The sequence below is a fragment of the Leptidea sinapis genome, chromosome 26, assembly GCF_905404315.1.
Source record: "Leptidea sinapis chromosome 26, ilLepSina1.1, whole genome shotgun sequence".
In the NCBI taxonomy this organism is placed as follows: domain Eukaryota; kingdom Metazoa; phylum Arthropoda; class Insecta; order Lepidoptera; family Pieridae; genus Leptidea; species Leptidea sinapis.
Window position 1 is genome coordinate 5495285 of NC_066290.1, and position 26217 is coordinate 5521501.

At 34.4% G+C, this 26217-nt stretch overlaps 3 protein-coding genes and 1 long non-coding RNA gene across 6 annotated transcripts in view; 3 read left to right on the forward strand and 1 right to left on the reverse strand.

Moving 5' to 3' along the window:
• LOC126972570 (uncharacterized) overlaps nt 1–1086 on the forward strand; it is a 30033-nt gene extending 28947 nt beyond the window's left edge. Inside the window, exon 2 of the mRNA XM_050819426.1 lies at nt 341–1086. Coding sequence (XP_050675383.1) covers nt 341–1024 — 684 coding nt within the window. The 3' untranslated portion in view covers nt 1025–1086. The remainder of the gene's footprint in view (nt 1–340) is intronic.
• Nucleotides 1087–3829: 2743 nt separating this feature from the next.
• On the reverse strand, nt 3830–25194 carry LOC126972538 (zinc finger protein 664-like). 3 transcript variants are annotated; one of them, XM_050819372.1, is made up of 11 exons: nt 25064–25194; nt 22589–22978; nt 22320–22500; nt 22108–22200; nt 21668–21837; nt 20925–21118; nt 17511–17652; nt 11070–11195; nt 9929–10053; nt 6361–6480; nt 3830–4086 (listed from the first exon to the last, which is right to left on the reverse strand). In XM_050819372.1, exons 2-11 carry the CDS (start codon nt 22976–22978, stop codon nt 4017–4019), a joined length of 1611 nt encoding a protein of 536 aa, XP_050675329.1. In that variant the 5' UTR covers nt 25064–25194; the 3' UTR covers nt 3830–4016. The 3 variants fall into 3 exon arrangements, with proteins under 3 accessions (XP_050675329.1, XP_050675328.1, XP_050675330.1); XM_050819371.1 differs by lacking the exon at nt 25064–25194 and adding an exon at nt 24768–24890; XM_050819373.1 differs by lacking the exon at nt 25064–25194 and having other exon boundaries at nt 22320–22513; nt 22589–22724.
• On the forward strand, nt 12147–13202 carry LOC126972581 (uncharacterized). Its single transcript, XR_007731161.1, has 3 exons — nt 12147–12559; nt 12768–12848; nt 13140–13202. It is a non-coding gene; the product is annotated as an uncharacterized LOC126972581 (long non-coding RNA).
• LOC126972525 (RNA helicase aquarius) overlaps nt 23361–26217 on the forward strand; it is a 115112-nt gene continuing 112255 nt past the window's right edge. The window contains exons 1-2 of the mRNA XM_050819344.1: nt 23361–23528; nt 25018–25118. Coding sequence (XP_050675301.1) covers nt 23442–23528; nt 25018–25118 — 188 coding nt within the window. The 5' untranslated portion in view covers nt 23361–23441. The remainder of the gene's footprint in view (nt 23529–25017; nt 25119–26217) is intronic.

Below are 26217 nucleotides of genomic sequence, written 5' to 3' on the forward strand. Positions count from 1 at the left end.
GATTAATTATTTACTCTAGTTGATATTTTTATGGTAGGAAGATTAGATGTCCTCATCTCGTGCAGACGTTTAGCCGGGACGGCCGGCTTTTATTTTGATCATTATCTTAGGAACTTTGGTTCTGAGATAAAAATAAAAGGGAGATGGGAATCTACTAGTATACTAACTAGTACTATAGACTTATTAGGTATAACGAGTCAATTTGCTGATTCTGTAATCATTAAATACTTATCCTTCTGCACAAGCGGGATGCTTATCCTTATGCAGGGTGTCAATTTTGATCCCATTTTGAAATTGATTCGTTTGAATGGAAATAAAGAAAGTTTCCGGTGGATTGCAGGGCTCGGGAGGGTGCGGCGCCAAGCGGCGGGCGACTTCCCCGGGAGAGAGCGCGCACGGCAAGGTCGCGCGCTGGGAGGACTCCATCGCGCGGCTCGAGGCCGTGGCCGCGGGCGCCGGCGACTGGCGCGCTGACGACGACGAGCGACGCGCGGGCCGGCGGCGCTGCGGCGCGGCTCACGACACCATCCGCGCCGAGAACGGCAAGTGCTACCTGGAGCTGGGCGCCGCGCGCGCCTGCTGCGACGGCCGCGCCGCCGCGCGCTGCGCCTCGCGCCGATGCTACCGCGAGCGGCGCCTGCGCATGATGAACCTGTGCGCGCTCAAGCTGGCGCGCCTGCGGCAGACGCCCGACCCGTCGCTGCGCCGCTCCGTGCTCGTGTGCAACACGCTGCGCGGCATCGAGCGCGAGGTGGAGCGCGAGAGCGCCGAGGAGGCCGCGCCCGACCACCCCCCCCTCGCGCCGGCCCCCCGCTGCGAGCTGCTGGCCGCGCGCCCCGCCACCCCCTACCCCGCGCCCGCCCGCGACTCGGGCTACGGCGACGACGAGCCGCGCGCCATCGACTGGGGCTCCGTGCTGAGCCTGTCGTCGCGCTCGGCGCTCGACCCGCCCGAGGAGAGCTGGCCCGACGACTGGGGCTGGAGCGAGGACAGCTTCGTGCGCCTGCTCGTGCCCACCAGCTAGCGGGCGCCCCCCTGCTAGCGGGCGCCCCCCTGCTAGCGGGCGCCCCCCTGCTAGCGGGCGCCCCCCTGAGCGGCCGCGAGCGGTCGCCCCCCGCCCCCGCCAGCTGAGGGCGGCCGCGCGGCGCCGGGCCGCCACGCTCGGCGTCGCGCGGCCGCCAGCCCGGGGTCGGTGCTAGCTGCGGAGGAAGCGTGGGACTAGCCGTGTTATTTTTGATATTATTTCTTTAAGTGAATTCCGAACTGCAACTGAAGTGACTTATCCGAGGACGTTAGCGTTTACACTGTGGAGTAAACTCGTGTTTGAAATTTTTGTTGAAATTATTGTGAATAGTAATTAGATAAAACGCTATATTTATTATGTTAAAAGAGATACGATTATTTGAAATTATTTCTGTCTTGATATTTTCTGTATTATACCTATCCGACGGCGTAACCGTGGGTTGTGTTCTGCCGGAGACCGCCCCTCCGTGACCGGTAGTGGCCCCCGGAGTGGAAGTCTCCGTCGGCGGAGACTGGTGTTGGTGAATGGACATGTGCCGCGTTCGCGCCTTCATCGGCCGACTACACTCGAGCAATCACGAACAAATTGTAATTTATTAATTGATAAGTACTTAATTAACTTTCATTGGTTCCGCCCCGAACTGAAGCGGCACTTAATTTGGGTGTCAATTACACAGCCTTAGCGAACGGTTATTGTGCATTTGAAATTGGAATTTGTAATACAGATTGTACTTAACTGAAAAGGAATTGCAAAGTTTCTGTCCAAAGTAGAATCGATGGTCTTTTAGCAGCGAAGAATTTAACACATTACTTTCAATTGTGACTATTGAGTTTCACAAACACTATCAGACAGTTCCTAATGTTAATTTATTCACAGTCTGTTAATATAGTTTTATGCGTCTGCTAGTGGACCACCGATAGCGTTTGATAATCAAGACAGTAAGCGGTTAGGTTAAACAGAGTTAAGACATCGATCGATAAAACTGAACACTGCCCGGCGATTATATGAAGAGATCTAGTCAAAACGGCGCTAACTTTAATGATGTGTTCCTCAATAACGTCGGGTTGGACAGCGTGAAATGGGATTTGGAGAATCTACGTTTTGTCAGGAATAACAGTCAAAAAACCATTCAAATGTAGTTTCAACTTATCATTTATTTTTATACAAGCCTTAAAATAGAGATCTGACTGTCATCCTGATATAACAATCCGGTGACGAAGCATATATGATTTCGGAAATGCGTGTTCCAAATGAAATAATGTCCCAAAGGTGAATGACCGAAATTCTTTTTGCTTCGTGACCCGAATATAGACAAGAAACCCGGCTCACTCGCGGAGTAGCAACTGCATGGACCAAACATACCTAGCACGACATTTAATAGAATAAAGTACAAATTTCAATATATTAGATGCATTAGTGCTCCGGCGCATGTTTGTCCACCGTTGTCAATTACTCAATTATTTGATATGTGATTCGGTAGCTAATGAGAGAAAACTATATGTTCTTAAGTTTAGTGTACATAAAATAATTCTAATGTAGATGGGCATTAAGGCGCAGTGATACGCGTTTGTAAATATTATATTATTACTTAATATGTAAAATAATAATTTTATTGGTATTGTTTTTTTAAATCAGCTCTTTATCCGGTTGAGACAATCAGGTGTCGTGTACTGTGGCCGTGGCGAGGGCGCTTCTTATGCTCTCGCTTACGCAGGGGTCATTGACCGAAAATCTTAATCCGCCGCGACCGCAGTACTAGTACCATACAATGTTATTCTGTCCAACAATACTTACAAACAACAGAGATTGTATAGTTAGTATAAAATGCAAGGGTTCTAAACTCTTATGGTTTTCTCAAACTTTAATTTAATTAAATCTAGATTTTTTTTGTTTAATATGTCCGTATGATTGGTTGTGATGGTTTACTTAAGTAAGTTAGTCAATAAATTAAAATAAAGTTTTTCACAAATTTGCTCCCAACTTAACCTTGAGTTCTGTCGTGCGATCCCTGGGATTATTTGGAACGAGACTGTACTTAACCATAAACTAGAAAGTAATGCAATCGAGGGATAGCCCGACAGATTAAACAATTGCTTGCAAACATGTACAAAATGATCAAATCAATATTCGACTATCCTGTCATTCATATTATCTAAGTATTATAATGAAACACGGGAATGCAGAAACAAATTGTTAAACGTTTATTCTTTTACATTAGACGAAATATTCATTTATATCATTATTACAATTGCGCGAGCTTAGGCTGCGCGTGCGTTGTGAAACAGCAATAATTGTGAGCAGTGTCACTAACGACACTGCTCAAGTTGAGGACATTTCAAAGAAACGTCCAAAACGCCATCATACGTAACATTGTAAAAACTTATACTCTATGTAATTTTCTTATAGCCGTATTTCACATTCATTGTCTAATGAACGCATAGAACATTGACAGCTAGCGTCAGATCGATATTTGACAGCTGTCAGTGTCATGTGAGCCATGACGTGGCTGTGTATGCGGCCTAGTGTTTCCATTGCCATTGGTTACCAAAAATGACAGGATTTATATAAAATGTTTGTGTATATTTCTAGTTAAATACTCGTTAGTTAATATTGAGGCCATTTTGAATATACTTAGTCAGTACATCGAATTGTTACACATAAATTATGAGTTATTCAAAATTGTTTCTCTATGTTCTAACGCGAGAAATATTGTAATATAATTATTGTTTAAGTGTGAAAATAACAAGAACAGGAATAATTTTGTGAAACAATGGCACAAAGAATGAACATAAAAATATTATATATATTATAGTGACGGAAATGTGACTATAAGAGCAATTTTTATAATAAATATTTACTGTTGAAGAATAATGCCTTTCATTTTAAAATTTATTAGTACCTACTTAAATATCATGAAACATATTAAGAATTAATAAAATATGAATAAAACTACAATCGAGATAAAATATTGGAAAATAAACTTTAACTATTATTATTTAGGATCCATATCAGGCTGCAGTCCATGCAGAGTTCGTTTATGTTTCCACATATCACCAGACCGTCTGTAAAAAAAAAACAATTTAATGTACTTAACACTAAACTATATAATATAAAAGAAAACGTGCGTGTGAACGTATGTTTTCCTAAAATTCGAGAACCGGCAGCCCAATTGAAATGAAACACACAAGAACCAGTGGGAGGCTCCTTTGCACAGGATGCCGGCTAGATTATGGTTACCACACGGTTCCTTTTTCTACCGTCAAGCAGTAATGTGAAAGCATGTTTCGGTCTAAAGAGCGTAGCATGTGAAATTACTGAGCAAATGAGACTTAACATCTTATGTCTTAAGGTGACGGACGTAATTGTGGTGCCGCTCAGATTTTTGGGTTTTTCAAGAATCCTGAGCGATTACGGATAGGGCGTATCAATTACAATCAGCTGAAAGTCCCTTATTTTCATAAAAAAAACTCATAGAGGGCGACATGACCGCTTCGATGAACATAGTTACGTTAGTGCGGGATAGGTGGCGCTGTTAACAGTGATTTTTATGTTCCGAACCATAGTCGAATTGATATGAAATTGTGGATATATATGTATGTGACAGCATAAGATAATATATAGACAATAAACGATGGATTTGAGCATCCTTGATTGACCTCTAAGGTTCTGCTAACAAAGTACCGTCCGCACATACAGTAAGTATCGTCCTGGAAACACCCCAATACACACACAAAAACAGGCGGTAAGACTAATAGATGTATCAGATCAAACAGCTCTTGATATATACGACACAGGACTAACAATATGGCGACATGGTGACATGGATCACAGATTATTCGAGCAACTGATTTATAAATTAAGAATAGTATGAGGTATAAGGAAAAAATAAGCTGCATTAATTGTTCTCCATAAAAATATTATCTATGTTAAAAACACTCATTCGTGTGCATTAGATATGTTTAAAGATGTGGTGAGAGAGTTTCTTAATACAGAAGTGGTTTTATATTAACGAAATTAAATTAGGAAATAATCAATAAATTACAGTTCGCGTAACGCTAGCGTTCGTACGCTCTCGTCACGCATTCACCAGACTTACAATATACAATCGTAGAGACCACCTGACTGCCCGATAATAGTTAACCAATTGTATTTGTCAGTGTGTGCGTTAGCTAGTGACTTAATATTTAAAATACTAAGGATCTCATGCCTTAGCTAGCCTTAGCGTGGCTAACTATTTACGACTTTTCAAACAAAATGCGTTTTAGTAAAAATTGATTCACTTAGCTTTTCTATCTTGCTGTCTCTGTTAGACATGTTCTTATATCTCGCACGCCTTGTTTACCTATACGCTCGTGTATTGTATTTCTATGCTTGATAAAAAGTGACGTAAAAATTCGATAGAACGCTTTTTCTCAGAGATATTACGTGGCTATATCGATTTTTCGCCCCTGAAGATCTCCGTGTATGAATGAAAATGAAAATTATTAGACCCATTTAAAAAATTGCTCGATTAATAGTATAGGTGTTTCTAAATTGTATCTAATGAATACTATAACGTATTCATTAACAGACTACGTAATAGTTATTTATGCAACTGTTGTGTAATAAGGGGTATTAAAACACGAATGTGGATTTATCTCACGAGGCGAAGCCGAGTGTGATAATAGTATCACATGAGTGTTTTAATACCTAATTATCAACAGTTGCATACAAGACTTTATCTACACCCAAAATATGAATCCTCTAAAAGATTCTGAAACAGCTTACTGCTAACATTAAAACAGCCAGTCCTAGTAGTAATCTAATATCATCCATTGCTGATTATATACAAATAAACTAAGTATTAATGAAAGAATTATTTATTTTAGTAGTAATTTACATTTTATATAGTGCAATAATTATAATTCACTTGAATAATATGTTCTTTTGGAAATTAATCGCTCATTTTTTGTAAACAAAACAATAAAAATATCGAAGAAAAATGGCGGGGATTCGAATAACCTACTTTTTTTACGCGCGTAAACCAAAATGTTCTTTTTTTGAAATTCATACAGTTGCCACGAATCGAGCAATAAGAATGTGACTGTCTGTTAAAACTCTTTGAGCATGAAGGGAATGAAAAAAAAAATAGGAGTGTTGTTATGAAATTCAGTACAACATTACAACACTCTTTTGGATGACGTAATGGTTATTAGAACATTGGGTGTTTTAATGTTGGCAATAAGCTAACTGTTTCGGAATCTTTAATAGAGGATTTAAAGCATGGGTGTAGATAAATATAGTTTAGTGTCTGTTCACACAAGAGTTGGTAGACAGTGAGGGATGAAGCTACTCGCCTGAAAGCCGTTCCGCAGACGTTGCACTCGTGAGGCTTCTGTCCTGTGTGGATGAGGGTGTGGACGGTGCGAGCGTACGGCCTCCGGAACGCCGCGCCGCAAATGTCGCACCGGTAAGGCCTGGAATTGACGCCACCTTTGTACCATCTATGTTAGCCTAGTACTTCCACTCCTTGTAATCTTCCACAGAAAATTTGATTCTAGGGCTCTGCCTTCTTATGTAAAAAAAATGACACTAGTGTGCTCTACAATGCCCTAGTAAATGAACACGTGCACGTGTCCAATCAAAAAACTTATACAGTATGTCCTGGCTGATGGTATTGATCAACTCTCAGGTTGTGGCTCCATCTACAGGATCTACTTTACAGTTGATAACCTGCTCAAGCCTAATAATTTTTAACTATGAAAATACATATATCACCGCACTCGCCGGCGAGATATATTAGATCGTTAGTGATCTTCTCTCCATCCAGCCTAGTGAGCAGGCGGTCCGAGGTTCGAGTCTCCTTCCGAGACGCTCCGCGCCTGTGAGCTATATTTTCGGCCTCCAAGGCCCCCGCCCGGCTTCGCTGTAAAAGCCTTCAGCCCGACATATGGGTATCCGTTTCGGGGTCTTCAATACGTAAATGTATTTTACTCCTCTCGAAAAAAAAAAACTATGAAAATGTCTTGAGATGTCGCTCTTTCAAATTTAAAGTATTTCTTAATTTAAAGTGATAACCCTCACTTCTGTGATGATTAAAATAAAAAAAAAACCTATTTATTTCCAATCTACTATTAAATTACATTCTTACATTTATAATTCAGTTACATCATCTACTTATTGTTACCATTATTTAAATAGATAAGAAAAAATATATATAAATATTTTTTATTTGTATTATTCATGACTTAATTAAAAATATAAAGAAATTTTTTATCGGTGAACTGTGATGATTATAGAAATTAAATTTTTAATTCGGATTCGAGTTCCACATCGTTCGTAAATTTTAGTATAAAACAAACAATTACAAATAATTAGAACATATCTATCGCTAACTTCTTCGTTCTTTTGTTTCTAAACATTTTCACATGTTCACATTTACACATGTTTCTAAAATATTTCAATAAAAAAATCACATTTTTTAATTTATGGCCTGCTAAACACTCAAAACAATAATACTCAAAACAACTCAATATTAGAACTCGAAACTAGAGTAAAGATTTTTCAGTTTCAAAAATTATTTATTACGTAATGATAATATTATACCTTCTCGGAAAGCGCCATCTACTGGGCCAAAAGTGCACCACTTATTACGTTCCAAAATGCGAGGCGAAAAGTAGTAAGAATCAATTTCTAACGTGGTATAGGTAAATTATAGGGGTGATGAGGTGGTACAATAACTCAATACATGTTCTTCATTTGTTATTTATTTGAATATTAAATACTTTGACAAAATAATATGATACTTTCGATACAAACTTTAATGTAGGATTAAATCTTTCTATCCTGCATTTTGGTATTTTATTACTTTAAAAGTTTATCAAAAATATTTCAAATAGACCTTTTTTTACTAAACAGATATTTCCTAAAATTACAATAATCAGTAATTGCATTTTTTTTTTATTCCAGCTAGGTGTAGTGTAAAGCACTATACAGTATCTATCTCTCGGGAGAAAGTGCAATACCTCAACCCGCGTCTACGGAGAATTCGTCTCGATTCCATAAGTTGCACCCTCGGCCTCGTAGAAATCGGTAACTTACAGCCTTTAGTGGACAATACACTATAACAGACTTATTAGTGGGGGATATACCTAAGCGTTTAATATTTTGTAATAATAATAGAAAACTATTAACCCCGAGTTGTATTGGTTTTGTTTTTGGTATAAAAATCGGCAGTTGTGTTATTTTAATATAAACTTAATATTCTACATGGGGAACACTGACTGGGTAATTTTTTGAATTTCAATTTTAGAACTCTTTGGTAAAGATAAAATTCGAGGTATTCTATTTACGAGCCCTGAAGATGCGGAAAGGAAGGAAGAATGGACCCTCTGCTTTTCTCAGTGGTTCCATCGAATGCGACGATGTGTAGAGGAGAACGGAGATTACTTCGAAAAACAATAAAAGTATTGGCAACTTTCTACATTAAGCAGTTTTTCATTTTCTAAATATTTTCAGTGTTACTCAGATAACGCAAGTTTTACGTGTCCGCTAATGTTTCTCTAAATTTATGAATAAATATGTTTCATAATATCAGTTAAACATTCTTCCACACTTGGTGATTTATTTATTTATTTATAGGACAACCAGTAGTTGTTACATTAAAATACGCTTAAAATATCTCAAATATTATTAACAAATTAGTTGAATGTACAACAAATTAAGGTGTCAGAACATGCACTTTGCTTTCGTGACGCCAAGAACACAATAATATAAAATAAAAATTATGATGAAGTCACTAACAAATACAGAACAATTTTTGTGACCAACGACAAGGAATAATAATTATTGTCAATGGAGGTATTTCCGAACATCTAGGCAATTCTCAATAAGTAGGTATTATGTACAGGATATAATATTATAATTTTATCATGAGAGAAGAATATTTTTTTAAGCTCTCATAAATAATAAATATATTTAAGAATATCTTAACAATTAAGATATTACCCTGTGAGCTAAGGAGCTTTATAGTTTAAACTCGAAGTTAAAATATATTGTCTTACCTTGGCGACTTACCGTTATAAGTTACGAATATGTAGGATGTTTGTGAGCGATACTACTAACGCCATCTCTGACTCATTGTCGGAAACATTCTTGGAATGGTTGAATTATGAATCATCGTAATAAATGGACGTTGCTTTTAGCTTTGTTTACTGAGAAATGTTGGCGTTTTAAAATTTAAAATTAATATTAAATGATCTCTAATTAAAAAGCATCACTTGATTGGGACCCTAAATAAAGCTAGATAGCTTTTCAGTTGAAAAAGAATGCATACGTATTCATTGTATTTATTATTTTACTTGTGGTTAAAATTTTCGTCATAAAGAGATTAGATTTAAATCATCGATTTGTTATTTCGTTAGTTTGTCCCAATTCTCACCCCTTGATGCTATTAGGTACATCTAGACCACAGAAACTGGTAAAAATCTGTGACCTATACTGGGAGCCTGATTTTTATATTACATTATATTGGGAAGAGTACATTCTGAATGTTTGTAATTACTTAATGTTGTTTTATACGGCAGAAGCAGGACATTGGTCCCATTATAATTTAATATCAGCTTTATAAAGGGATGCTCAATATGTGTAGAGTCCTCGTTCGTTTATTCTATTATAGAAGATGTGAGAATGTAATCCTGTGTTTTCCAGAATGAGTCCAAAATTATTCAAAGTCCATATTCCATAGGGTGTGTTGTACGTTGGTAATCAAGTGTATTTAGTCACAGTCTTCTACTCAAAAGTTGGCACGAACTGTTTATATGTGGCTGCTCGTCCAGTAGTCCAAGGTATGGCAAAAAACTTTTAAGTAACTACACAAAAAGCTAGACTAAGGTACCAGGAGTTCATAACACAAAGAATGCTAACCTTTGATCGGTATGTACGCGTGAGTGTTCACGCAAGCGTGCGGCGGCGGTGAATGTCTTCGGGCAGACCGGACACGCGAAGGGGCGCTCTCCCGTGTGGGTCCTCCGATGGTCGTCTCGCTCCACCTATCACACCGTCCCTTGTAAAAACTATGAGAACTGCCCAGCTATGCGTTGCGACGCCTCATTAAAATGAAAATAATTTAATTGGGATTAATGTATACATTATATATGTTATATTCTCTTAATATTTTTAAAGGTTTGAAACATTCTTGAGAGAATGAAGACCGGTGTTGTGAAAGACATGACAGATTTTCAGCTGGATTTAGTTCACCTTCTTGGAATATATCGACTAGACCGAAAAAAATATGATATCCAACAGCACATCTATCGTGCTAGATGGAATTTGATTATTGAAAAATGAAAGGTCTTTGTTAAAATGTATTGACGCTAGCCTTTTATTTATATATAGGGCTCTGTAGTGTATTGACATCTAGTCTTAACTGAGTACGTGTTAACTATCATTGTCACTGTCACGACATCGACAGTGACATTAACCGTGTCACGTTGAGTGCTATATAAAGAATGCACATTACAGCGGAACGCCTTCACCTCTAGTTTGTGATCATCCTTCTGATGTCACTAGTCCCAATTAGATAGCACCTTCTGTGCTATATCTCAGCGGATACTCCACAGAAAGTGCCGCTTGCGCCTCTCTCTCCGCAAGAGAAGATCGCCTTCGATGAAGGCTTAGAGGGCACCTGGCTAAAGCCAACTGCAGGTGGTGTTTAGTGGGTAGGCACCAAGGTTTTCGCGTGAGTCCCACATAACCAACGCAGACTTAGGCTGCGTTGGTATGCATGAGCATTCACCTCCCTCCCGTCGTTATGCCGGAGGGTAGCCCTTTCCATTTGTTTGGACGCAAAAAAAAAAGTGGAACGCCAGTTCTAATCGGCTATTGGTTGCGTGCGGACGTCTCCGTGTGTAGTGCTACATAGTAAAGATTAGTTGTTTCACTCGTGAGCAAACGAGGAACATTACAGGCTCATTGTTGACAATATTGCATTTGTATAACTTATTACAGGCTTCTAACCAGGTATGCCCGATTATTCTTCGTGTGCTCTAATTCATACTTAACATACCTTAACTTTAAAAGCCTTCGGACACAGGTCGCAGAGGTACGGCCTCTCTCCAGTATGCATCCTCATATGGATGGCCAGGTGTCCGGATTGATTGAAGCGCCTGCCACACACCTTGCACGGGTACCCCTTTTTATAGGACATAAGGATTAGAAGAAGGTCACATCATCGGGCCCATATATAACGATAAATGCTAAAAGAGAGCTGTTGATCGAAAGAGAAATAAAAAAAACGTACCGACGAATTGAGAACCTCCTTTATTGAAGTCGGTTAAAAAAGACAGAAAAGTCTTGTAATTATTGTTTTTTTTATCATTTACATAACGGGCACGAGGTTTAACTTCATCACTCACGCCCATTTCATCATCAACAGTATGCCGCGGATACAGTTTTATTAAATTCGAGTACTAGGGATTTTCTCAAAGACTGCATCATACAATCTGCACTTCACGGCTTCTTCATGATGGATATAGTTATGTTAGTGTGGTTATATAAATAAATAAAAAAAATTGTGAACGCGCGATGGTTCGTAGCTCCGTCGAAAGTTATTGTTAAAGTTATTATTACACTTTCCTACCACCTATGATCAATAACAACAAAGTGTTTTGTAAACGGAGAGGTGTTAAAACCGGTGGAATTTGCTATATTTCTTGGCATAACTCTAGATTCCAAATCACAATAGGGCCCCCATATTGAAGGATTGGCGAACAGACTTAGTTCTTCAGCATACGCGGTTAAAAAGATTAGACAATTAAGGGGCGTCTACGACCAAAAAGCCGCGCTAGCCGTTTTTTAGGCAGTTTTTTGGAGCTGTCTACTTGTTATTTAAAAGAAATATCAACTAATAAAAAATGCATTCAATTTCTGCGTAATCTTGACTCCATTATTGTAGTTTTCTTTTTTTTTTTAATGAAGTACTTTTTTAATTAATTTCCTTACAACGAAACCAGAGATATGAGAAATAATGATTGATATCGTGCGTCTCCTCGTGAAGTAAACATAATTTTATTTTGCTACTAACACTAATGGATAGACAATTTAATAATCAACATTTTGCAAAAAAATAAATTTTTCCAAAGACCAAAATTTGAGTTTTTTAAGATTTTATTCTAAAATTTGGGCGTATTCACTACTGTAACTCATGCGCCGGGGATCGGGATTCAGTCTGCCGCAAGGTCTCGAGGGTGGAACCCGTGCTGTTTGTTACCGCGTCGGCTATCGCACTTGCTCACTCACGAGTCACATGACACGTCACATTATTTGAAGATAATAACATTAGCTTATTGTGTTTGATATTTACGTTTGTTTAGTTTATAGCTTTTTTGTGTTAGCATAGACCTATTGTGTTATTTATTGCGAAAGGACGCTTTGTGTGTAAAAGAACTATTGAGTATTGCGAAAAGACGCTACTGTTTTTTAAACACTCAAAATGCCAAAATACAAGAAAATTGTGCGACAAGGACGTGCAAAAGTAGCAAAGATGATTGAAGCTCGGTAAGCTGTCTTTTAGTTATATTCGAAATAACATTGAAATTATTTGTCAGTAATTATGTATCGTATATTTTTAAATACATAGGTACTTTATTTAGAATATGTTTTTTAAGTATTAAAGTATTGTAATAATTTATTTATTATTATATATATTATAATACAATAATAAATATAAACAAAGCAATTTATTTATCAGTCATTTTTTTTGTAGCCGGGCTAAAAGAAATAGACAAAATAGTGACGAAACGCCAACCACTTCTAAAGATGCTCAACAAAATTACTTTGATAGCAGGTATGTATCTAACTACTATAAACATACTAAGTACTTCTCTAAGATATAATAATTAGTAAAGTGATAACATGTCATCATTGTCATTTAATATTTATTTGTTTAAACAAATAAAAATGAATCTTTGCACAAATCTTCGATCATGCGTGCTCCATAGAGTTATGAAACTACAGACATGAACATACATACATAAAATTGATTCGGTTCCTACGTGGTTCAGCGCTTGTTATGTAACTATTTTCGTATGTAAATTTTAGAGATTTATTGTATTTTTAAGTAAATTATCTTTTTTAGGTTAAAAGATAACCAAAGTGATGAACAACCACCAATAATGGATATTTCTAATATACAACCTATGGAAATAAGCAATAATGAGTAAGTATTTTATAATCCTTTTCTCTATATCTTAATTATTTACAAATGATTATCAAATTACTTTGATATATATATTTAATTGAAATTGTGAAAGTATTAAATAGTCGGGTGCTGCAGAGCTGGAATACTTCAGAAAAAAATTCTCGTATTTGCATAAAAAATACTTTGAACTTCCAAATTATTTTTTTTTAGTCGCAGAAACGATTGTGCTCCTTATTTATATTTTTCTGTGCAAGTATTTTCAACTCTGGAAGCCGAAGGCGCCGGGCTTTTTTAAATTTTGCAATATCATCGTATTTGATATTATCATCACTATGCTAATCACCCGAACCTAGAAAGTATATCATCATTATGCATAATATTTTTCTTTTACAGTATACGAGAGGACTTTGCAGGAGATTTCACGGAAACTGAAATCACTGAAGAAACCAATAAAAACATTGTAGAGGTAAGTTTCTGATACCTTCCTCGTGTGTTCCAAACTTGAATAAAAGTTAGAAAAGGTAGTTTCTATTTGAAAAATATTTTCAGATAAAAATATAGATTGTTTTTTGAGTAAGTACATACTAAATATGTTTTTTTTTTATTTTAGTTTCAAATTTCGTATGAAAAGGAAGCAGAAACTAAAGAAAAAATAATACACAGAAGAATTATTGATGTCAGCCACTTCCTTTCCGAATTAAAACGTATTTCAAACCATGGACCACTTGGATGCAGCTTCACAGAACTTGACCTCATATCTGAAACCCTAATTGGTCTACAGTCAAAATCAGACGGACAGCCTGGGACTAGATTGTGATTATTTTATAGCGATAGAAATGACTGTACAACATTGTATATTTTTATTGAAAAGAGCGCAAAAAAAAGAATGCTGGAAGAGTTTCTTGCGCCGCTTCTTCTCTCTCAGAGCGCCATTGATTTCGGAAGCTGTATTAGTATCTAGTAGTTATTAGAAATAACATCAAAAATAATTCTAAAAGAATCAATTTTGAGAAAATAAATGCTTTTTATGCCTTTATAATTTAGAAACAAAAACAAAATGTCCGCAGCCGCCACCTTGGATTCACATTTTACTAAATTACAATGGGCCCAAATTGAAGGATTGGCGAACAGACTTAGTTCTGCAGCATACGCTGTTAAAAATATTAAAAAAGCTAATTTAATTTTACCCTAAAATTATTAGATACCCACTTTGTAAAATAATAAATGATAATAAAATTGACTTTGTTTTTTATATTTTATTTTTCTACTTTTTATGGTCTGAATAACAGGTAACTCAATCTAAAAAGTAAACACCGCACAGTGTTTATTATGGATCACCATGAATACTTGTACACGGCTAACATATCAAACTATACAAATCCATTATAAGCTTACCTCTCATTGTTCCAAAATGATATACAATGCAAGATCAGCTTATACTGGAAAATCATTTTATATGTTGCTTGCCTGATATGTAGCCGTGTGTACCTGAATAAACGTTGAAAGTATTCATGAACGTAAGTAGAATCACTGAATTCATGACTTAAAATTATTTATGCGCATAAAATATTAAGTAATACACGTTTCTTTCTTAGAAATAAATATTTTTTATAGTGAATGCCGTGTCTGCGGATTATAAGGTCTATGAATTTACTTGATTCGTAAATTGTTCGCCAGATGACGCTCTAGTAACGTTTTACGAAGTATTGTAGAGGTGAGGTGCGGTAAAGAGGGAACGAATGCTCAAGGTTATTACCTCAGTGAAGGGCCTTAACTGACATAGATACGGCGCGACTAGTACACTTAAGTTATTTCCATAGTATTACGCCCTATGGTATATTGTTATGGGGCAACGCTGCAGATATTAATACAATATTTGTGCTGCAGAAGAGGGCTATTCGCGCTATTTATAACCTAGGTCCTAAAGAATCATTCAGAGCAAAATTCAAAGAAATTAACATCTTGGCTTTTGATTCTCAATATATTCTTGATAATGTAATATATGTTCATAGGCACATAAGTGAATTTGCTAGAAACTGTTAACACCAGTTAGTCTTTTGTTGGGCGATGTTATGCTTTTACAACAAGATCCCAGATAATGTTCAAAACAAAAGTATTACGTTCTTCAAAAGAATTGTTAAAAAACGTTTGTGTGGTAAAGGTTATTATAACATAAATGACTTTCTTAATAATACCACAGATTGGGAATGGAGTGACCACCCTCAGGCTATTAAATAATAAGTCTTAATTGTACAATATAACATTAAACATTTTTCGATGACAAAAAAGCCCTAAATAGTTTTTTTGCGCCTATTCTGCTCAGGTCTGAGGCATTCGTTTTGGAATGGGTGATAGTTTTTGACTTTTTAATAATTGATGTCACATCCTATTTTGAATGAAAATATTTTAATTTCGACCTATACCTGGTCGTGGAAATATATGAGATACAAGTGTTAACCCGGCAAACGTTTTGCCATATAAATTATGTACCCGGCGCGCCCGGTTCACTGTATGAATTGTCATAATCTATATAATACATATAAAAATGAATTGCTGTTCGTTAGTCGCACTAAAACTCGGGAATGGCTGTCCGATTTGGCTAAATTTGGTCTTAAATTATTCTTGTAAGTCCAGAGAAGGTTTAAAAGGTGAATAAATATGAAAATGCTCGGAATTAAATAAAAATAACTATTTTGTTTTCCCTATGATGTGTCCCCCGTCGTACAGAAATCAAATTTAAATTTCAAATAGTTTAAAATGAATAACTAATTAGAATTTTTATATCGTTCTAACTTTCTCAGGAGGTAAAAAATAAACTTTATTTAAGCTTTAATTTATTTAATACTAGGCAATTTTCGAATTCCAAAGAGAAATTTTAATACAACAATACAAATAATAGTTAAAAAAAACCTTAAAGAGCTACCTCATGTGCTAACCGCAATGATGGCCGGAGAGACAGATCAAGAAAATTGTCGTATTGCTATGTCAGAATTGCGTTCTTAGTGAGTGACAATGAAGTACATAGGCTTAGAATGCAACGAGTTCGTGCACATCAAACAGCCATAATATTGTCATTCGAGCTGACAAAACACCTGCCGGTGAACACACAAGGAGGTTTAATTCACCCACCATTGACGAAGTGGCTGTTGTCATTGTGGGAGAAAATTTTGCAAAACGGACATATTTTCTATGAGAGAATCTATTTACGCACAGTTTGACAGTTCTGCTTCTATAAAACACTTTCATTTTAACAACAGGGAGCATATCATACGAAATAATTTTTGATGTTATGATATATTATCGACAAACTCATAAAGGATATTATTTTATTTATATATATACAGAACGTCTGTCGGGTCAGCTAGTATGTAATGAAATGTCATTGAGTGAATTATTTGTATTGCTATAGGCATTTTTAAGTCAAATAAATATAGATTCCGGACACTTAAACCTTCTCCGAAACACGGTGCATCTTATAGTATAAATCTATTCCGACTCTGTGGAATAAGTATCATTCCGATCGGTCGAGTTGTCTTCGCAGTACTTATAGCTACTACGGCTCTTCATTTTATAAGTATAGATTCTCAGACTCCTGCGTCGGACCACACGCCACAAACATATATATAATTATCACCATCTGGATATTATGTAATTCTACACAGATGGATTAATTTTTTTGGAACTTTTATGTTTTTTATACTGATAATGTAAGTAACACTTATCGCTTACTTTATACATCCTAAATACATATTTTGAAAAGATATGGAAAATCTACAGCTGATTCTCATTAATTTTTTTCCTTGAACTCCTAGCATTATGGACACGCTGCCGCGGTTCTATATAAAATAATTATTGTAACATTAACGAATTTAGTTCTATTCAAGTTCAAAACCTTTTCGTATCTATTTTTTATTTTATTAAAAGAACATGTTATTCATACCAGTAAGTACTCGGTGCATTCACTTTATCGACTGATCAATTTTAATATGGTTAGAAAGAAAAAAAGTTTACCGACGTAACCTTGGAACAACGTTATGTTTTTTTTAAACGAAATATGTTTATTATTTTTTTATTATAACAATAAATATGTATTTTAAACCTAAAAAAGATAATTGTGCAATTCTAACTTTGCTAAAATAGTGCCCGTAGCACAGGAAACATATGTACGTCTACTGTGCCTGTAGTGTCAAAGTTACGTTGCTGAATATTGATCTATTAAATTGGCCATTCTATAGTTGCAGTTGTCAAGTTCCAAAATCAAATAACAGATTGATTTTTGTTAAAAAATATAAGAGCAATAACACATACGGGCTTTGACACTTTGTGCATCTTCTTGTGAGTGTGCAAGGCGCACATACTTCCAAGGACCTTATCGCACTCTTCGCAGACGTACGCCAACAGAGGACTTCCCGGCGGTCGATCTTCACCACGCTTATGTCGGTACAGCTCTCTAAGAAAAAAAAAATAGAGAGAAGAAGCTTAAGTGTTAGTTGGTAACGTTCTATTGTTTCCACTTTTAATTGGAGCTACGGGAGAGTTTGGTTGACGGTGATTACTATAATAACATGTATGTATGTAGGGTGGGCTATGTGGAAAAGTAAGGAGATCTCAAATATGTTGTAAAATATATTTTTTTGTACTGGGCTATTAGTATAAGGTACCTACATTAAAAGATTTTCAAAAATACTACCTAAAGTTATGGAAATAATTCATTAACACTCACAACAAAATCCAATGTTGCCAAATATTTTTTAAATATGTTTTTGAAACTAGATAGACATTCATTTAAACTATATTAAGTTAGTGTAGAAAAAGTCATTTAAACACTGTAGTAGTAACAATAATTAAATAATCACTTAATAAATTTGTAATACCTATTACTTGTATTACATATTACTTACATACTATAAAAAATATGATCAAGAATTATTTTTCTTATAGGTACTATAACAATTTTATTAAAATAAAGGACGAGGCGAGTAGGATGTTCAGGTGATGGTAATTGATACGCCCTTAGGAAAAAAATTAGGAAAACGGTTGTCCCTAATGGCCATCCCTGCAACTTCCCGCTAATTCCATACCTAAACGCTTCAAATTGTACTTATGATGATTACGAGTTCCTCGAGCTAAAAGAGTTAGCTTTATTAGCTTTCAGACGATCGGTAAAGCCGTTTAAAACCTATTCCAAAAATAACACACATTTTTTTTTTTCAAAATCTACCGCTCCAAATTGTATTAAAAATCTCAGTTTGGTCAAGCCCTTTCGAATGGCAACACATACACACACCCACACACGCAGTCAGACATAAATACACCATCTTAAAAAGTCGTCACGAACGCTTCCTAAGATATCCAGATATCGACGTCTTAAAGTCCTACCTTAAAACATCTGTACCTGATTTAAAACTCGATTTTTGAAACACGGGGTAAAATCAATGATTTCCCAACTTTGAAAATTTTCAATTTTCGCAGCAGGAAATTAAAAGTTAATTTGTAAAAATACGTATAATTATCAAAGTTTTCAAAATTGCATATTTTGAGAATGAATTTATAGATTTTACTTCATTTGGTAATATTTAACAAAGGTTAATGTAAATGATTAAATAATAATTAATAAATAATTTCTTGAATTTTCAAACGACAATAACTTTTGAATGAATGAACCGATTTTCACGCGGCTGGCGACATTCGACATTATTTGAACCTCACAAAGAATCCTTGGGTTTTTTTGTTTTTAGTTTTTTTGAAAAAAGTTCGTTTTGAAAAAACGAACAATCAACGAACGAATCAACTGATATTAAACGGCTTGATGTTGATCGACGTTGTTATTTATGTTAAGAGTTGATTAATTTTTGGAATCGAAAGGTAAAGCCGTTTAAAAGTAATTCGATACACACATACATACATACATAAAGACGTACATATACACCATCGCGGGAATAGTCAGGGAAGCTTCCTAGGACCTTAAAACGTCAATATTTTATGAGAACTCGACTTCCCGAATTTTTGAAAATTTTCAATTTTCTTAACGGGAATTTAAAAAATACAGCTTAGGTTTCTCGCTGTCAGACTTTGTGTATGCAGTCGTTACTTCCTCAATTTTATGTCATTACAAAACCACTCCTTTTCAATATATTAATAACTTATAATTGATTGGCTACCTCAGTAATTGTTTTTACACGGTCTATGTATAGTCTTATTTTTCCTTAATTGTCTTAAATAGTAAACAAACATGACCTTGATGGAAATTCACTTATTTTCGGTTTATCGTACATTTTAGATTTGTTTTCATCATTTATAGGTAACTATTTCAGGAACACGCACGTTATGAATTACATTGAATTTTGATTATATGATTTAAATGCATTAAGTTTCCCAAAATATTAAAAATTACAGAGCCAACTTTCACAGATAATATATGAACACATGATTTTGACATTTCGCTACGCTACTTTGTCTTTGAATCATAGAGATGGAACATTTAGATGATCGAGAATGGAAACTGAACTTACTGAACATGACAAATAGCAATATCTTCAAGTGACAGCACCACTATTTGTAACAATTTTTATTACGTTATAAAATTGTACTGTCTTCTGTAAGATATAGAAGATTTTCAATTGCAATACAATTTCAATTATGATAATCGCCTAATTATCGCCTTTAACCATTGATATGGACGAGTAAAAAAGGAGGACTCTGCGCCGTGATATTTGGAATTGAAGCTCTTTTAGGCTAGTGTGTGTGTGGTTACAGGGTATACTTGTAACACAATTATTTCTCCCTTATGGCCATGACAATTTTTAAAATTTCGATAGATTGTTTTACATTTTTTCACAACGCACGACGACTTTTTTAAAACATTTTATTGCGACGCAAAACTGATCTGGTAAACATAAGGGTGGCCGATCGGCTTGTATTGGTGTAAGTGTGTGCGTGGGGCTATGTATTTACACGTTTACCGGCTTGTTTAGATGCTTCGCTGTTTTGTAGGGTGACACGGAGTCCTTGTTTCCCCCTTTACTCGTCCGTGACCATTGATTAGAATATGGTGAACAGAATTTTATATTAAAACAGCCGTTTATATATAATATTTAAACGATTGATTATTAAATAAACAGTAAACGAGCTTTTAAGTAATATTAAGTAGCAACTCATAACTGGGTTGGTAATTCTTGGGTTGAGGGACAAGTTATACTTTTGATATGCTTACAAGTATTTTTTAATTATTTATATATTGGAACTATTATCATTTCGTATCTATCTGAACAGTTTATTAAATTGTAATAACGACCTTCGCTCGCGACGGATATCACCCGATCGCTTATTTGCTTTTTTTATTTTATAAGAGTATTGTCAGACTTTTTTTTATCATCGGAATCCGAATAATAAAATTATTAAAATAACTTGTCAAATTATTTCTACCCTTCTACCCAATACTTTTCGTTCACTGCATAAAAACCATTAAGTTCAAACGTTCATTCGTTCGATGATCTCCATCTCTCTATGCATTTAATCTGGTTCTCGGTGCGCCATATTTGTTTGCTATTTAAGAAGTAAGAAAAAATAGACTATACATGTCTATATTTAAAGTTTCTAAGGGCTATGTCATGATTTTCAATATCAATAAAGGGGAGGAGGAATACACGTGCACAACATATCTATCAAATAGATCATCGTTTGTTCAACATCGTAAATAGTTAAAAACAAATATCAAATTACCTTGCGGTAGCAAATAATTGGTTACAAGATCCACAATTCCACATTTTATTACTGGATGGAGTGTATCCTCGTCGACTCTTACTAGAGCGGTGACTCTCATTGTGTTTAAATAAATCTTCTTTGGTCGCGAACTGCGTACTACATAAGTTACACCATAATTCGAATGATTCAGTATCTTGCGCGCTTACTGCTCCCTTAAAAGTGAAAAATCTTTATTATAAAGTGTACCGGTAAGCTGTGAACTTGATCTTGAGATTCAGCAACAGCATTAACGGGAATCTCTGCAGAATTATTCCATTAAAGCACTCTTTGGCTACACTATCATCCTCAAACGCTGTTACGAAATTGAACGCGTAATTTAGGAGCAAAATCTTTTTGATGTCGTTTTCAGGTGGATCTCGAATCGATTGGGTACTCTTTAATAAATCATAAAATTGTAATCTTCGGAAAACACCACTTATTCAACTTGCATACTATTTGTACATATATTGTATTCTAGAAACTATAAATTGTATGCATCAAACCATAATCCATGAAAAAATGTCTGTATTTTTCTTATTGTTATCAATAAGTCATACTATAATAAAGTAATAATAATAAAGTAATAATAATAAGTAATACTTTTATAAGTTTTACTTTTCTTAAACATCAATATACTACCTTATTTATTTGCACCTAGATTCAGCGCCAATAATTTTCGCTTTAAATTTATAACCTCAAAAATATAATTTATTGTAGCTTACGAAATCGTTAAGTGTAATTTTATCATCTTGAACCAAACACGAAATCTTATGACGATCCAAAGCTTCAGCATCAGCATACAGATAGCTGCACATGTCACAAACAAACATAGTGCTAAGTTTACGAGGTAACACGCAGTTCTTGCCATCATTACTCAGGCAGCATAGCTGTTCTGTAAAAGAAAATGATCGAAATACTAAGAGTTTTGGTTACTACTGAAGGTCGCTTTTAGATAAGTTCCGATGACTTTTAGTGTACCTAAATGACGCAAATTCTCAGAATTGAAAAAGGGCTGATAAATAAAAAAAGACTTTTCGTTAAAAGGGAAAAGGTTGATAATTTGAGATATACTAATTTTAAACATTGAACAGCTAGTGTTCTGCAGTGGAATAGGTATAATTGGTATTAAGATATTACTTTGACCAATTATCGTAAATCTTACCATTCGGAGGACATTCCAGAGCTGTTGATAATACGCGTTCACACAAACAGCAAACGAGCCAGTCAGCTTCGAAACTTGTGCCATTTGAAAGCTCTAAAATATTTAAATTATTACTACCTTAATTAATACTAGGTACCATTTTTAATGTTTTTGCTGCAATGCGAATGTTCAAAATATTTCTCAAAAGGTTCAAACTTGCAAGAACTTTTTACCTGATACGTTTTCTGTAGGAAGTTCTTCATTATTTGAAGTCACTTTAGAATTATCTCTTGGACGGTCTGAGGCATGGAAAAATATTGTATGATCTAGAAGATCTGCTTCAGTTGTGAATATATCGTGACATATAACACAAGAGTATAATGCTAAAAGATCTGGACCATTGTTCGTATAATCCTGCAAATTCGTTCTAGGAGTTGTTATTAAATTAGGTAGGTACCTAACATAACATGCTTCTTAATTATAATTCTAACAAGTTAGGTACCTTAGCATTAGCTGACTCGTTTATCGGTAAAAGAAATTCGTTAACAGTATTTTCATCTAGCAATGTAGGTGAATCGTTAAAACATATATTTTCGGTTTGAACTGTGTTAACCCCGTCTAAATCGTCATAGAATATTGTATCCACATCAGTTATACCCAAGTTACTTGCTAGATTTAAGCAATAACTAGGTCTTCGCGTATTTAAATTAAAGTTTTGTCCTACAGTAGATAGAGTTCCATCGAGATTTGCTGTTAATAGATCTTGACCATTTGTTGTTGAAGAATCTTGTGGATCGTGGTTAAATATAATATCGTCAGCATCCAATCTATGACCAAGATCTAAATTGTCGGAAAAATCCTTGAAAGTAAGATCAGAAGAATCGTACATCATCTGTAAAATTATTATAAATAAAAGTTACATAACGTGTAAATATAAATTCAAAGTGCTGTACTGTACTGTTCTCCCAGTTCGATTTACTGTACTATAATAATATTAAATTCATAATATTTTCATAGTATAAAACTACAAGGATAAATTATCAATATCGCTAGTATGCATAGCTTTATTATTTAATTAATTGTTTTATAACAAATATAGTTAATCATTAAATTAATTTTTTCGCTAACTTATTCATAGTGACACATTAGATAGTCTGTATTTTCTAATATGTCTTGGTAACGACCTTACTTCATTATTGTGTCAATGTCTTCCAAAAATCAAACTTGACGTTGACATATTTTGATTTCTTGTAGATTCTGAATATTTTCCGGTTTGTTTTTGTGTTGTTTACATGAGTTGTGATTGTTCGCGGTATTTAAAGTTTATTAGATAAATTAACAAAAAATCAATAAACATGAAGGCGGATATTTCGGTGCCCCTTGAAAAGGCTAAGATACCCTTACCGACGCTTTCTCAAATAAATGCTGACAGAATAACATTGGTAAGACAATGTTAGGTTATAATTTTCTAAATATTATGACCATTTTTTAAATTATGTTAAAATAATTGCCTCTTAAGTTTTTTTTATTTACTAACATTTGACTTATTTACATTCATGTCGGTAAAATGAAGTTCTTTGTTTAAATATAATATCGGGTTTTTATTTACAATTAAATTTTAAATCTTGTGTTATATTATCTTTTGCTTTTACATTATATATATTTAATATTATGTTGATCAATACTCTGAGGTTTATAGATTGTAGTTTAATATATAATACATCACCTATATATGTTTGTCAACTGTATTTAATAAATATATGAAATGTTTTTAAAATCACACACATCCAGTTTAAATGTTTAATTTCCTACCAATGATGGAGAAATATTATATACTATTACAGATATAAATTTCAAATAATCAAATCAAAGTGAACATTGGATTTTATTTATATGACCTTGGTTGTAGCGAACATTTAGCTGTAGTGAAATATATATTATCCCCTTAAATTTAAACCATTGTTTTTAATTAATCATTTTTAAGAAATCCCTATAAATCCATGTAGAAAAAATTATAATAAGCCAAGCGATACAGGTGTCTGTATCTCTTTATATTTTCATGCAAAAACATCCGGAAATAACCACAACATTAGAGTGGTCCCTTCAACATTGTTATATCAAATAACAAAATCCACTGTATATATTTTCTATTGGTATCAAAATGATACTGACATTTTATGACTCATGAAGGCCAGATGTTAGTGACTGACTACTTTGCTAGAGTTCCTGGGTAGAATCCTGGTAGGTGGAACATGTTTGTATGATGATGAATATAATTAATGTATGATCCTGGGAATTTATGTTTATTTATATGTGTATAATATAAAATATGTTAAATATTTGTGTGAAATTGTGTCAAATACTTTTTTTATTATTTGAAAACAGTATATTTTAAAGAAAACTATGTTATAAAATATGGCTGTATTTCTTCAATAATATTTTTAGTTTCCATAAATGCAGTTCTCCGTAAATGAAGTAACATTTTTCAAATAACAATAAACTAAACTCGTACGTATGAGTATTGCTTCTTTTGTTTGAAGATTTAATAAAACCTCTATGTCTCTATTAGAATATGAAATAATGAATTTTTTATAGTATAATTAAGTATACATGAAAAGTAAAGATCAAATGAATTTTACATAAAGTAATGAGTATTGCTATAATTTATAAATATACTACACATTTGAGTTGTTTTTCATTTGAATCCCATTCGAGGATAAGACAAGCTTGTTTTTAACTGGAGCAATACATAATCACTTAAAACAAGTGAACTATTCACAGTACTAAAACACTCTTAATAAATAAACTTGTCAAATTTCTAAATATACTTTCATTACCATATAAGCCATCTAGTGTTATATAATATAATTCCAATCTATACAACTATCCTCATTGAATTACTGAAATCAATATGGTTGATTTTATTTTCAGCTTGCAAATCAGTACTGGTCACCTCAAACTAAAGAAAATCATTTACCTTATGATGCTGCTATCGTTGATTCTATTTACCAATCTGAAATACTTGGAAACAAGTAAGTTTTTAACTTTTTTTACATAAATTACTAATGTATTAGTTATAAAAATATTAGATACTAATTTGTTTCTTAGCCATCCTGAAATGCATTGAATTCAAGTTCAATGGCCTCATAGATTGAGGGCATTGACCCATTTATTTTTTAAAATTCTGCTGAGCTTACCTTTTTGAATAGACATTTAGTTTGTGATCAAGTACTTTTGATAATGTTATTTGTATGTAACAGTTGTATGTTTTTGTTGTTTCGAACTGATAAAATTATTCTAAGAAAATAGGGCACTATTAGAATTATTTCTAATTGTACTAAAATATAATCAATTATTTCATGAGTAATTCATATGATTACTCATCATTATAATTATAAGGTGATTCATGTCAGTTCAAAAATATTAGTTTCTTTTTAAAGGACATTTACTAATTTAGATAAAATTGTATTAATTTTTTACTAATTATCAATCAATTCTATTAGGAACATTTCCAGCATTAAGGTTGGAAATGCTCCTGTGATTCCTCTGGTGTTGCCAGTCACTTGTTTGTCCCATGCACTAGTATAAAATTATTAAATACCCTTAAATGAAGCTAATACACACATCACTAGTCTAGGGTGCAAGGTATTTAAAGAACTATGTAATGTTTATTTAAATTGATTAAATAAAATTTCTTATGTGACTTATACTTTAATGCCTTTGTATTGATAATAATTTTTTTCGATTTTTGCTTGTGTTGGCTTTTTCACCCGAGTTAATCCTGAATTTACATTAAAATGTGATAAAAAGTTGAAGAAGACAATCAGCATGATTGTTCTTTGTAATTCCTGGCATTATTTTTAAACAGTGTTGGCATCCAGTGGAGCTACTATACAATATATTTATAGTATCTGGAATCTTTTCAATCTGAGATCAATCAAAAAATGTCTCTCTTTTGCTGGCCAATTTCTGTGTTCTGCCCGTTGTACAATGGGCTTTGCGAGTGTGAAGATTAATAAGTGGTACATGTAGCGCTATCCAACAACGACGGCTTACTTCAAACAAGCATTTTCTTATGGCCAGTTTAATTATAGCTAAAAAGCTATGGAGCCTCGTAACCGAAAGAAAAGT